Source organism: Betta splendens, chromosome 16 (assembly GCF_900634795.4).
Source record: "Betta splendens chromosome 16, fBetSpl5.4, whole genome shotgun sequence".
Classification (NCBI taxonomy): Eukaryota; Metazoa; Chordata; class Actinopteri; order Anabantiformes; family Osphronemidae; genus Betta; species Betta splendens.
In genome coordinates, this window is record NC_040896.2 from 7,767,035 (window position 1) to 7,781,255 (window position 14,221).

General features: G+C 47.5%; 1 protein-coding gene across 3 annotated transcripts; it reads right to left on the reverse strand.

Annotated features, from left to right (window-relative positions):
- Window positions 1-342: 342 nt before the first annotated feature.
- On the reverse strand, window positions 343-14,049 carry paqr6 (progestin and adipoQ receptor family member VI). Of its 3 annotated transcripts, none has more exons than XM_029128734.3 (8): window positions 13,745-14,049; window positions 7,443-7,708; window positions 6,600-6,727; window positions 6,051-6,256; window positions 4,830-4,956; window positions 4,170-4,266; window positions 3,676-3,820; window positions 343-3,105 (listed from the first exon to the last, which is right to left on the reverse strand). In XM_029128734.3, the coding sequence occupies exons 1-8, from the start codon at window positions 13,803-13,805 to the stop codon at window positions 2,840-2,842; spliced, it is 1,296 nt and encodes a 431-aa protein (XP_028984567.1). In that variant the 5' UTR covers window positions 13,806-14,049; the 3' UTR covers window positions 343-2,839. The 3 variants fall into 3 exon arrangements, with proteins under 3 accessions (XP_028984567.1, XP_028984565.1, XP_028984564.2); XM_029128732.3 differs by lacking the exon at window positions 13,745-14,049 and adding an exon at window positions 13,279-13,472; XM_029128731.3 differs by lacking the exon at window positions 13,745-14,049 and adding an exon at window positions 11,313-11,588.
- Between the last annotated feature and the right edge of the window lie 172 nt (window positions 14,050-14,221).

Below are 14,221 nucleotides of genomic sequence, written 5' to 3' on the forward strand. Positions count from 1 at the left end.
AACGCTGCTCTTGTACATCTCTGCCCTCTGCTGGTCGGCTGGAGTTACAGCAAGGGGTTCTGCAGTTGGTTGGTCGTTGTCCACCGTCCACATGTTGACTTCAACCAATCAGGATTTTATATGCTTGAAAAAAGATGCATGACAAACTACATGCATTCATTTCTTGAGTTTTATACATCGAAGCTCATCTGATGATGGAAATGTGTTTGTTAGCAGTAACATCGCAGAAGTGTTTTTGGGCTCTAGTCTGAAATTAGGCAGACTGATTTTCAGAAGGTGGTGCTGATCAAGAGGCTCGTGAAATCCAATCTAATGTGACATTTGAAATTACTGCGGCAAATGTTAAGTTTATAAAAGGCTTCATTTATTACACAAGCCTACAACAAAGTACAAATTAAACACCGCAAAAAACATTTATGTATTTATACATTTGAAAAGTTTTCATTTACCCGATGAACAAATCAAAATCAAACCTTGTATCAAAACAAACATAAAACATCAGTTTAAAAAAAGCACCAGTTACTTGTGAACCCAGTTTTCTTTTTTTAAATCCAAAGCTTTTGTCAGACTCGCCTTCGTGCTTTCTATCACGTTATCAAACATCCTTCAGCTCTTTGTTGTTTTTTTAAAAAAGTGCCCAGTTTTCCTGAAAATTACAAACCTGTGGAGTAAGAAACGCTACGAGGTTTAGAGTGTGAGCAGTGGCCTGGTCTGGATGTGTAGCTTTAGTATCATTTGGTCATAAGTGAATGAACAGACATCAGCCCTGATCCAACTGCTGCAGAAGCGTCGACGCGCAGCCTCTCCGAGCGCTGGAGCTGCCGACACCTGTGCACGACTGAGACTGAGCGAGACGGCACAAAAACAGCAGCAAGTCCGGGTCGATACTCACAAAACCACATCAGAAGCCAGTAATGATGCAATTCCAAGAATCAACAGGGTCAGACCAAGGAATGCTGTAAGATGATGACCGTAGAGCAAAACACAAATCGATCAACGCCCAGCGGGGATGAGACGAGTCGGGAGAATGCTCCACACCAACGGTGAATAAAAGCCACGCTCCAAATACAAACACGTGTCTGTGTGCGCTTGTGATTCTACACCTTCACTTTACAGCCGACGTTTCCTCCTTAGCGTCCAATATGGACCTATAACACACCGCAGCCCCATTGTCACATACATGTCCCTCTTAAACTCTCTACAACACATCAAAACAGAGACGAGCAAGTGTTGTGTGCAATAACTACGAGTGAAACTAGGTGTGAATGTGCTGCATGTAATAAACAGACGTCTGCCGAAGTCTGTAGCTGCTGGATGTTAACGGTCGCCAGCCTCTACACAACCAGCTGAACAGTGGTCAGTGCCCTGCAGCATCTGCTGACGATATCGCCGATGAATCGCCTCCTCTGCGCCACTTATCAAGTCATTCACATCGGAATTAAGTCCTCAAACAAGTAGAAATGAGGAGAGTCCATCTTATGCAGCCATCAATGCTTTAACCATCTTTAAAATATGCATCAGATTTTTTAAAAATTGAATTTTAAGAGTTCCTTACATAAACATTAGATGAGAAATATAAAACGTTAACAGAAAGCTCCGCTCCAGCAAAAATCCCCACTTGTTGTAAGGCTCAATTATGATCAGACATTGGTGAGATTGTAATTCTTTCAGTATATTATTCAGCCTATGAGTAATTAGAATTAGATTCTTCCTAAAACCCACCTCCTTCGCGCTACTGTTGCACCTAGAAGCGAAAACAATCCTATTGCTATAAAGAAAAGTAAATGAGGTAAATGTCTCACGGAACGATCAAATAATTCGAGTAAAGTAAGTAGATGTGCCGGTTCGTTATGACACCAGTGAACCCCTGCGTTCATATGACGAAACATACGTTGGTCTCACAGTTTCTCTTAATTCCACGAAAAGCTAAACCACAATGTGACTGGACTGGAGTTGTGCAAATACGTACAAGTTGAATTCAAACCATTTTAAGTGCAGTACACGATAAGATATTCATAATAGACTTCACAATATGCAACAGAAGAACAAGACGAAGTGGTGCCATTTGCTCAGAATATAACAACTGCTGAAGACCTTCGGGGGGCAGGAGGCCGCTATAGCGCTGCCATGGAAACGCAGCGTTATAAAAATGGAACCTGTCTTTTAATCACTGCCACACTGTAACATTTTGTTCCCCATTGAGGCCAGATTGTGGGGTTCATAATAAGGCGAGCAATCAGAAAGAGAACCACACTGGCCTGCAAATCAATTCCAGTCATCGCTGAGTGGAATCAATAGGTGGATATATAAGTGCTGCCAATTCAATCTGCATTATATTATGCAGAGTTGAATAAGGACCTAAGCAAAGTCCAGTTACAGAGAACCTTTTCAATAACTCTCTACGAAGGTAAAGGGGTTTCAGGCCGAACACGCGCAAACAAAGCATCATTAACCCAAAAATATAATCCCTGCAAACTGTAACACTGAATGCTTCCAGTTGGAGATTCGACATTTTGCTGTAAACACTGTAGATGAAGTGTAATAAGGCACTTGTGTGTGTGTGTGTGTGTGTGTGTGTGTTATTATAGTTAAAGGCGTTTTGAACGTACTTAAAAATAAGTTAAACGTTTCTTTTCATGTGAACACTTCAATAAATGTCGTTGGGTCCTCAGCTTTTGTAAAAACACGACGCGCTTATAAAAATGCTCCATCACCAAACACATTTCTGTACATGTGAAGGATAAAACCACAGGTGTTAAGCGACTCTCGTTAGTGATCACAAACACGCGGCCGAGACAAAGAGCCCAAAACCTGAAAGTCACTCAGTCCCGTCTCAGACTCACTGTTCCTTACGCTCGCACGGCGCCGCGTGAGGCGGCTTCAGGCCGCGGCAGCGTTCCCACAGCAACGGGGCACTGAAGATGCCAATGACGGCCAGGTTGAGCACCAGGCTGAGAACCAGCGCCCCGACGGTCCCCAGGAAGGAAGGCACCACCCCGTGGGCCAGCAGCCACGTCCTCCGGGACGTCATGTCCGCTATCACACCCTCCATCTGGAAGTGGGTCCCGACCACCGCGCTGACGTGGAACAGCTGGTGGCTGTGGCCTGGTGAGGGAAGACAGGGTTCAGTCACACGAAAAGGTGAGACGAGTAAAACTGGAGCAATCTGGTTTTAGCTGATCATCATCATCATCATCATCATCATCGTTTCATTTGCAATGACTGTGCTTCACTCTTCATTCTGGCCCTTAGTTCCTTTTAAACTAGTAAAAAGATCTGATTGGGACCTGTACAACAACGAGCAGACAGACGCACCGACAGTCACTGGGTCAGTAATGTGAGTAACGCATTTAACAGGTGGAGCTGAGAGTCGGCAACAGCTCCCTTTGGCTTCTATAACGATTATTATTATCACAGTTATAATTTCCTCCAACCTCCATGTTTCATAAATCATACGTTTGCATTCATAAAGATACTGATAAAAGCAGCTGAAGAACTGTTTAGCAGAGAGATCTGTTAAAAAGACTCACAAGCACAGTCATCATTAATAAAAAGATATAAAACAAGCTGAACCAGGTCCACGCTTTAAAAACCCACACAACGCCTTTTCCTGCGACGTGTCCACACATTTCTCATTAAATGAATCGATTTAACGCGGCGGCAGAAGGGACGTACCGAAGTAGTCGAAGCGCCCGGGCGCCAGCCTCTCCGGGAGGTGGGCGGTGAACAGGAAGCAGGTGAGGAAGGCGAAGAGCACGTGGTACGAGTGGTTGGACAAGGCGTCGCTTGGACTGCAGCTCTCACCGCAGCACGCGAGGATCTGAACGGACAGGAGGCCACATTTAGGAGGTGGAGGCGCCGATGGTCCCCAACTTAGCGGCCGCTCATAGGAATAAAATGAATCACGGCAGTAATGAAGGGAAATAATTGATGGCAGTGCAGCGTTTGTATTAGATTAGGAAGGAAATCAGTTTGTCGCCCATTGAGCCAAAATCCTGCTTAAAGTATTAAAGCCGGACACCAATCGGATCAGAGCTTTTACATAAGGAAACACACACAAGCACAGAACTTCAGGGCCAAAACAGTGGTTTGTAGGCAGGAGTGTGATTTCAAATATCGGTGGACTACGTGGATAAATGCAGAGCTGAGGCAAAGCTAGAAAGTCTCACCCTGTAAACGAGAGGAGTGGTGTCAAAAATAAAAGGGACGACAAAGGCCGCGGTCCTCAGAACTTTACTTTTGTGTGGAAACTGGATCTCCAGGAACCTGCAGAGAAGGACAAAGGGCCGTAATAGCTGGACAATTTGCTTCCTGGTGCAGGTCTGTACAACCTGTAGCTGATCATGTAATCACCGGCGCTACGCACGCTCCAGACCCTTTAATCATCTTACTCAATGACCGGAGCATTAGACGCTTCAGAACTGGCAGAGCGGCAAAATCCTACTTCCACTCAGCGCTCACGAAAGGCAAGATTAACGATTAGACCACGGCGAGGGTTACTGGAACTTTAGGAGGAAATGTACCATAATAAGCAAAACGTTTGCCAGACAACAGTCTTTAAGACTCGCTGCATCTACAGCAACTGAATTTGTCTGGTTTTGCAGAGAATTTAAGCATCACATGATGGTGTAAAAGCTTCCTCCATCCTGGCGGGAGCGCAAGTCTTTAGGAAACAGTAAACTGTGTTTTCCTGGTTCAGACTAAGTTTTATGTCAATCAAATTCAAAAGGAAATTGCCAACATCTGTTTTTAACCCTCAGAGGCTAAAGTTTCACTTTGTGGTAAACATTTATTTTCTACGGAAGCTGGAGGGAGGGAATGCATCTTACCTGGAATAGCAGGACAAGCTGGTGCAGAACAACGTGTTTCCAATGGCAATGGGGACAAAGTGCTGGTGGAGCAAACTGTTGACCCAGCAGTCTGGCATGACGTAGTAGCCGTAGCTCATGGCACAACCTGCCCACAAACACAGCATCTCGCATCAAAGTCCGTTCACGGCCGTCCGCTGCGCTGCATTCTCTGATGCAGCCACTGGGGGGCGCCACAGCGGAAAAAGCACTTCTCTGCTTCTGCACACTGTCGCTTTGTCTTCGGAAGTGATGAAACCGCTTATGCTAAATTATTCGAGAGTCTCTTCCCAATTACAAAGGAAGGATCTGTGAACCGCGGGGCTTTGTAGATGAGAGGGACGATTCGTCAAGCGCAGAGTGGAGGTTATTTTCTTCTCTGGGGAGCATCTGTTGTGTTAAACAGAAACCTCCTCAACGCTCGGCCTTTTACTGCAAAACCTGTCCCACAGCTCTGCAGCTCCTACCCCCCAGACAGACTTCACACCAGGCTCAGAAGCTGTGTGGCAGATCGCTGAGGAAGCGAGTTTGCTTTGGGGCCCAGAGCAAATATCCTCTTTGCTCAACAGGCTTGAAGGCCTCAGACCTAAGCTGTGCAGTTATCAAGCTGCGCTACTCATCTAACCCGTCCAATCGTACTGTATGTATGATTTAAATAACAATGACAGGCAGTGACAGCATGTTCAGCAAGAGAAGAAGTGATGAGAAGCCAAACAAACATTAAGACATGAGACCGTCACTCAGGAGAGAGGCGAAACGAACAGCACATGGATTCAACATGACTGTGAGTCAGGTCACGTCAGCTGCGTAACAGACAGAAGAAGCATCACGTCAGCATTCTTAGAAACAGAGGATTATTAGAAACAGACAGAAAATAACCCAGATTCCTTCTAAAGCTGACCAGACTCCAGTATTCATGGTTCGGATCAGCCATTTGAAAGGCGTTGGGTCAGTCAGTGTTTGTCTAACCTGCACATCAAAATAAGGGCACGAGGTAAAACTCATCCTTACAAAAATAAAACTCAAAGTGAATGACTTTAAACACACTTTAAAGTCCAGATGAGCTAATCATATAAAACAGACTCCTTGACTAAACACTGATAAAGTCACATGAATCACTCATTGTAGTATTTTTAAGTACTGTACAGTAGATCCATCATTCATTCCCTACTTCTGCCCTGAGTGAAGCGTGTCCAGACTTACCCAGACTGTAGAGGCTGAGGGCTCCGTAGTCAAAGAAGTAGCAGACGTGGCGGGATTCTGCAGACATGGTGCTGAAGGTGTGCGCACAGCAGGAGGTGAAGGGGTAGACGCAGATCAGCAGCATGTAGACCAGGAGCGGCCACGTGTAGCTGTCAGTCAGGAAGTTCAGAGTGGAGCACAGCACGCAGAAACGCCACAGGAAGTACCTGCAGAAAGGCCAGTGGCTTAACGAGGTGCAACAGCTTCACGTTTCACACAAGCACAAACACACAACAGTTCAACAGCCATTTACACAACAATGTTGGACTATTGTGGCTTCCTGGGTTTGTGTGTTTTGATTGAGGCCTTTCGTAGCTTTGAGGATCCGGATTCAACTTTTCCAATTCTATCTGAAGGTTCATCCATCAGTGTTTATTTTCTCGCCAGCACTACAAAGACACTCCCAGCTGCCTCACGCTGTGCTTCCACTGGTGCTCCCACGTCTGCAGGCACGTAACGCACGCAATGAAAGGTAGCCCATCACGAGGCGGTGGTTTCTACGCTACACACCATGTTGGAAGGAAATGGGTCCAGATGTTGATTGTCTCGTTGTTCATCTGGAAGCTGCTGAGGACACAGTCCAGGGCCGAGCTCCGTGGGTGACGGTACCCAGAGATGATGCTGTCCTCCCGGAACACCTGAGAGACACACAAAGAGCGCAGGTGAGGACGGACACCTGCAAAACCCGGCCGTGGCCTTTGGTGGAGACAATAATATACATCAGCGCGGCTGTGCCTCACTTAAAGTGAGTCTTCAGCCCAGATGGAAGATGGGTCCTTCCACTATTTACCTTTTCCTTTAAATAACTGTTAAAAACCACCAGAGGCAAAACCCTCCCACATTTCTCCGTAAACCTGTAAGATTAGAGAAAACAAGCAAAGGTTTCGACCTTGACCCTGAGAGTGGTCGTGGAGCTGCTCCAGCGCCTCACAGCGTTCTCTGCAGAATGTCACTATTTACACTGGATTTGGAGAAACAGCGAAAAACAGTTTCCTCCGGCCTCAAGTCTCAGGCTGAGGCTGCGTAGATATGCTAACAAGGAAGACACCAAGATAAACACAGGCTGGAACAATGTGAGCGTTGACCCGACCTGCAGAGTCTGAGCACAGCCATTCACACGGTGCAGCTTATGAACCACACGTGATGCTGCACTTTCATGTCCAGCTATTGATCCACAGCCACATAGCAGACGCTTCATCCACACTGCGTTGTTGTAAGTGTTACCAGAAAAGAACCACGTCAGATGCAAACTGGTGACAGATCAAAGTGGTTACCAGTGACCAACGTAGCTGCACCAGTCCCTGACTGGGAGACACCACAGGGCTCTGACGTGTGGGTTCAGGTGCTGCTTACCTTTGGGACCTGGTGGATGTCAAACAGCTGGGGGAGGTTGATGCTCAGCATGTCTGTGGGCAGCCTGATGGACCCCCTCCCTCTCTGACACACCTCCCTGAGCCGGGCGCGCCCCTGCCGGCAGAGCACCAGCCAGACGGGGTAGTCAAAGACGGAGAGGCGGGCCTCCCCCGCGCCGCCGGGCTGCCAGCGCAGGCAGCGGCCCCAGCCCTGGCTCCACCCACCGCCGCCGGCGCCGGCGCCGAAGCCCCGCCACACTGGAAACACTGCAGGGAGAAGACACACGGCAGGCATTAATACATGTGCCTACAGCCATCATCATCATCATCTTCATCATCATCAACATCTTCATCATGGTTTTGGTGACCTACTCGAGCCACCAGCACAGTTGCAGAACACTGGACTTCCACACCAACACTGATGTGTGCATTAAGTCCTGAATGTGGCGTCTTTGTTGACTGGACACCGACAACAACCTCCTCGCAGCCGCACTCGAGTCCCGGCCGCAGAGAATGCCGAGCATTGTCACAACATAACGAGGCGCGAGACGCTGCATTTCGCAGCTCCTGCTTCGTCACAATGAAATCAAAAGCACCACGGCGTGTTTCCAGATAAGTCATGGACCAAAAACACATTATACGACGACCCGCCTGCTGCTTCTTCTGCAGAGGAGCAGCTCCACGCGGCATCAAGCGCCTCTGCGTCCCAGCTGGAGGCCTCGGCTGGTAGCGACCACAAAGTGGGCTTTGTGCGCGCTGGAGCCGCGGGAGGACAAGGGCCAAAGGAGGACTGTTACACACGGCGCTGGATGGAAATGAGGCGCCGCAGACACAGGCCGTCCTATGATAGCGAGCACCCAGCAGTACGAGTGCACCAACATGTATGCAAACGGGGACAAAACCCACATTCAGCACCGCTGGAAAATAAAGAGGCGGCGCACACACGGACACATGGAGACACACACACGGACACACACACGGACACACACACGGACACACCCATGGACACACACACACACGGAGAAACACACACGGACACACGGAGACACACACACACACGGAGACACACACACGGACACACGGAGACACACACAGACACGGAGACACACACACACGCGGACACACACATATAGACACACGGACACACACACGGAGACACACATATGGACACACGGAGACACATACACGGAGACACACACACGGACACACGGAGACACACACACACGAGTCGAATCCACAGTTACGTATCCAGGTGCGTTTCCTTCGCAAGACGTGCGACTGGTTTGAATGTTAAATTCTGTGATGCAAAATGTATTCATTAGACCAGAACTGAATCCGGCTTCACGCCTTTGAAGCCAAACAAGTCGATGTTCGTGTTATTCACTCGTCTGTGGATAAAGGCCAGACCTGATGTGTGGACGTCCTTAATTCAACTCCTCCTCCACAAACAGACGTAAAATGTCTTTTCAGCATAACTTTATATATAAAGTGCACCTCCAAGGACATGAAGATGACTGTTGGGTCCATAGGAGCGCTCAGACAAACACCACTCCCTCAGGTCTGAGGTCACTCTGTCCCTTTGATGGAACAGCTGAGCCGTGTAAAACATGTGTCCATGTCCTCACATGGGCCTGATGCAGCTAATCTATGGCCTCGGTCCTGCGTCGGCCGCGCTGAGAACACCCTGCATTGTGTGAGCCGTTTATTAAATCTTACACGCATCCTCCCCGAAAGATAACACACCCGAAAAATGCTTAGCTCTTCCTGTTCTCAGCGCTTCTGAGAAAGGCGTGTTTACATCACGCACACGGAGACGAATGACTGCTTTTAGGCCGTTTAGCTCGCAGCAACGTTTGGAAGAAAACAAGTGTGTTGAAATTAGGAGATCAGCAACAAAACAAGATGTAACCCAGAAAAGGTCCAACACACACTAACTGGAGACGTACACAATCTACACAGCACGACAAACTGGGAGCAGCTGAAGCTGGAACATGCAAACAGTCACGAAGTCAAATAAACTTGACCTGACGTTAACACAGTCGTCTTTAACTGTGATTCAAACAGTCGACTCCGTGCTCAACGCTCGTCATGTGAATCACAACCAAACTCGTGGACGGCAGATTTCTTGTGTAAATCAAATTAACGAACAAAAACAGGAGATTTTTCTCCAAATGTGGTTTTGACACGTTCAATAGGGAAAAGCACAATTTCACTTCATTAGCAACAACTGTGGTTCACGTAATGTCTGCTGCTCCATTCAAGTATTAACATACAAAATGGACTTGAGACATTCTGCTTCTTCGTCTTTTTTGCCGACCCTCTGTTTGCAGCTTCGCGTGCAGGTCGACACACGCCTGTTCTTCTGCTTAAGCTGTTTTACATGTTGAAATAGGAGGCGGCGGCGTAGACCTGTTTACACACACATAACTGGTAGGCGGCTGCTCCATGTTTAATGAGTCCAACGCCAGCGTGCATCAGCTCGGTTCACCAGTCCAACCACCGTCCAACAGGCTTCAGCCGCCGTGACAGGAGCACGTCCACACGCTTCATGTGTGCGACCGAGAACGCACGGGCCACCTGGGTTCAGATTTGAATTCTGTTATTTCTCGTGCACATTCTGTTGACTACAACACAAGCAGAACAGGAAGTGCACAGAGTTTGGGCCTCGGAGGGGACGGATCGTTGGGGTTCTTCCTTTAGGAAACGTGACCCTTATTCTGTTCTGGCTGTATTGTTTCACGTTGGGTCAAACCACAGAACAGAAGTCATCGGACTGCGATCAGATAAATTCTTACAGCAGCATCTTCCACATGCACTCACAGACCGAGGAAGCAGAGTTACATCATAATCTGAAAAAAACTGCCATGAGATGTTTTATTACTTCCTCTTTTGCTTTTAAATCTAGAGTGATGCCAAACTTCTTTTTCTTTTTTTAACAGATCTTCCTGAATGATTTTCCACCTTATGTCAGAGTTCATTTGAAATACACAACTGTTTTACAGAAAAGGAGTGAACCACAAACAGTCCAGCGTCAGTGTGTTCCTCCAGACAGCGCGTGACTGTCAAACCCTGACAAATAAAGGGAACATGATGTCAAATAGAAACCACTTCTACTTTGTTACTACACAGAGTATGAAGTCACACACTTAAACAGGAGTTCGATGACTCAGAAAAGCAACTCCTGCTGTAAAAGGATTAAAACACATCATCGTGGGCTGCGGAACTTCTGCTCAATCTCTTTTACTGATTCTCTAATTTATACGTGTGATTATTAACACCTTGATTTTCAGTTAATTGCCATTTTGTTCATTAAAGTTTGCATAAGAATTCTAACATCAGATGCTTCCCTTTGTTATATCTCAGAGGAAACTGACCGTGAGGTTCAGACGAAGGCGACATCTGTGACAGATGAGGCCGTCATTTTAATCGGAGGAGCATTGAATGCATCAGCTGAATTCCTACTGTGACAGACACTGAAGCTTTTAGTAAATAAAACCCCACCCGTGGGTTCGTTCTGTGAGAAAGACGCGGTTCAAGTGCATGTGGCAGCTGCACACAGGCTGGAAAAACACAGAGAGCGTATAGGAAAATATGCTGGTCACATGTAGCTGGCTCTCAGGAGGACTTTCAGGCCCAGACAGGCACCCCCCACCACCACCACCACCACCCCACCCCACCCGTCCAACTCTCTCCAGGAATGCCCTCAGAACACTAGCAACTTCACCAAAAGACGCGTTCAAGTGCCGCGGGGACACGCACATCTTCAGCGCGTGCAGCAAAACTTCGCCCAACAAAACGCCGATGCACAGCGGGGAAGAAGGAAACGCATCTCCGCCTGCTTGTCACACGAACCCCGCGGTTCTGGACTTACCCCGACCCTCGGGCATTCGAGCAGCTCTGCCGCCGCGTCGTCGTGGACCGCTTGAGTGTCTTTTTGCGCGTGTGGCGTGACGAGCTGAGCCGCGCGTCTCCTCGTTTTTCCCGTCTCCGCGTTTTGTAATTGTGTCTTTTTCTGTTGTCTCGCGCGAGCCAGTGAGAAGCGCTGCTCGGTGCTCACGTGGACGACTGGAACAAAAACAACACGAGCCGTGTGTGGACGAGCGCGCGCTGCCGGCGCGCACATACATATACATATACATATACATATACATATACATATACATATACATATACATATACATATACATATACATATACATATACAGAAAGAAATGCACATATAAGATATGGCTCTGTATTTTAATAATTAAAGAAAAACTGGCAGAAAACACTGAACAAAGCATTTATGGAAACACTATTTGGGAAAAAAGACTAATGTTGAAATTAAAACAGATAATGATGATAATGTTTAAAAGACAGCCATCGGTCATCACCTAGCTAAAACGCATGAAGTGCCTTTGTTGGCGGCATCGTATTGATAGTTATTCACATTTTCCACCATGTCATAATAGAACCATAAACATATGATAACAGGACTTTCGAACAGACACATGGTCCATAGCTGCATTTGTGCTTCAAACTCTTGCCATCCTGTGGTTATAGAGTGACAGGTCTGTAGGTTCTTAGTGTTGAACCTCGACCCTTCTAAACTTCTGCTGTGCCCTAATGAGCAAACATCTGCCCTATACTGTACATCAACTGTTCACATACAGTCTGAAGTCAACCATTACTCAAACGATGAATACATAGGCTCATATATAATACAAATACAAAATGGACTTTAATTCCATGTATTCAAGTATATGCACACTCCAACATGTTTCAACACATCTGGTTTCCTCTGGGAGTCTCGGCACACAGCCATTAAACACCTGAGATCAGAGAACCTACTGTACATAGGCTGTTGTGCATACGGTTCAGACAATGGGATCAATAAGCGTTTTGAACAGTAGGTGACAAAATTCAATATATGAGACGGAACAGTAGATGATGCATGTGTGTGCATGAAAACATGTGAAACCGAAGCCTGTAGGACTAGAACTCTGCTTCTGCTGGACTATGTTCCCAGAGCCAACAGAGTAAAGTACTTCCCAGTTACCTCCTCACTATATTTACTTTGACCTATATATATAGTAGGAGCCATGAGGCGCAGGAGGCAACAGGGGTGATGTTGCAATACCCAAACCCAACTGGAATTGTTGATTGATGTTGTTGGGACAACAGGGAAAGTTTAAGCTAAACATAGCTATTCTTTGCTTTAGGCTGCATTGACTGTATGTGTAATGCCATCTGTAAGGAGCTTACAGTTTTCTGTGAACTGCATGTTTCTAGGCAAACTTTGCACCAGTCTAATCTCCAGCTCTGCTCGTCAGGAGCCATCAGGCTGTTGCTTTAAAGGCGCGACCCTCATTCCAGGACACATACTGTACTGGGGGGTTTTTTTTCCACATGGGAATTAAATTGGCCAAAGCCCAGAGGCAGTAAAACGAGAACCTATATGCAAGTAGATCTAGACTAACTGGAAGACCCGCCTGTGTTAGAGACGAACGTTCCTGCAGATATGACGATCAGATAAGGCATTTCAAATGTTACATAGTCAAATTGTGCAATGAAGTTCAAGCTGTACCTCAGATTCACGCACGAACAGAAAACTCAGCACCAAAACCTTTGGAATTGTAATCATTTGTCATTTGCTAATTAATTATCGTGATCCTAATGTGTCGTTCCTCTAAATGGGAGTGTGTTACTGAGAATGGATCCCTTTATGAGCTGAAGGGGAGTGAGCGCAGTGACACATTAGCGCTTCTTAGAACAGACAGTTCCCAGAAAAGGAAGCGTGAAGCGACGGTAGCTGCATCTGCGTTTGAAAAGTGCGACCAAACTAAAACAGGTCTGACCTGTCGGCTTCACGTGTCGGAGCGGATCGTTTAGTCCCAACGCGACTCCGGGGTGCGGAGGCCGGACGCGCGCAAAGACGCAATGTTCCGATGATCGAAAACGTATAATTCCACCATTATTCCCCAACCGGGTCGGTACAAATTGTTCGAACACTCCCCTCCTCCCCCTCTCTGTGCACATTCCTACGGCAAATGAATAAAAACACTACAGGATTCCTCAGTGTCGAAATCCCACCCTCGGGGCTCAGAGTGTTTTTCCCATTGGATGTGGCGAAGAAAAGACGCCTGTTTGCGGGATCAGGAGACAGAACAGCAGAGAACCAGGATGAGGGCGCGGGACGTGCGTGATATTCGCCGCATTACGTAATAGAAATCTGCTTTTACGCACGACTCCGCTTGATCACAAAGTGCACAAGCAACGTTCAAACTGTGAAAAAGAATGATAAGTGAGCGAGAAGCTACTCACGCATAAACTCCAGGCAGGCGAGCCATTTCCCCACCGCCAGCACGGACCCCTGCATGGACATCTCTCACGCACGTCACGGGCGAGTTCAACCTCTCATTCTGTCGCCGCAGCCCCACGCGCTCGCTCGCAGGCTCCCCGGCAGCACTGGCGCGGGTCACAGAGGTTTCCCAACCCCGTTCCCCAGTTTACAGAAATGGGTCAGCACCAGCGCCAGTCGTCTCCCGGGGCAGCGCTCGTTCCGCTGCCAGAGGATTGGCCATTCACTGGATGTCGGTCCTGCGCGTGGGGCCCCGGAAAGCAGGCACGCACGAGCGGCGAGGCGTTTAAAAAGAGCGTGCGGGGTTCACAGGGTTCACGCTGCTCAGGTTCACTGCAAGAACGCTTTACGCAAGACGAGCGGCGCGGCTGCACGTTCTTCCAACCACTAGCTTCAGTCTCCTGTCAGAAAGCACATTTCCCACAGAACATGTCTATTCC

Excerpts from the sequence above, each read along its gene's own strand:
- paqr6 (XM_029128731.3), bottom strand. The coding sequence starts at position 11,586 with ATGTATATGTATATGTATATGTATGTGCGCGCCGGCAGCGCGCGCTCG. Across the intron at positions 4,267-4,829 it reads AGCTTGTCCTGCTATTCCAG|GTTCCTGGAGATCCAGTTTC; the intron begins GTAAGATGCATT and ends CCTTCTCTGCAG. Across the intron at positions 3,821-4,169 it reads CCACTCCTCTCGTTTACAGG|ATCCTCGCGTGCTGCGGTGA; the intron begins GTGAGACTTTCT and ends CTGTCCGTTCAG.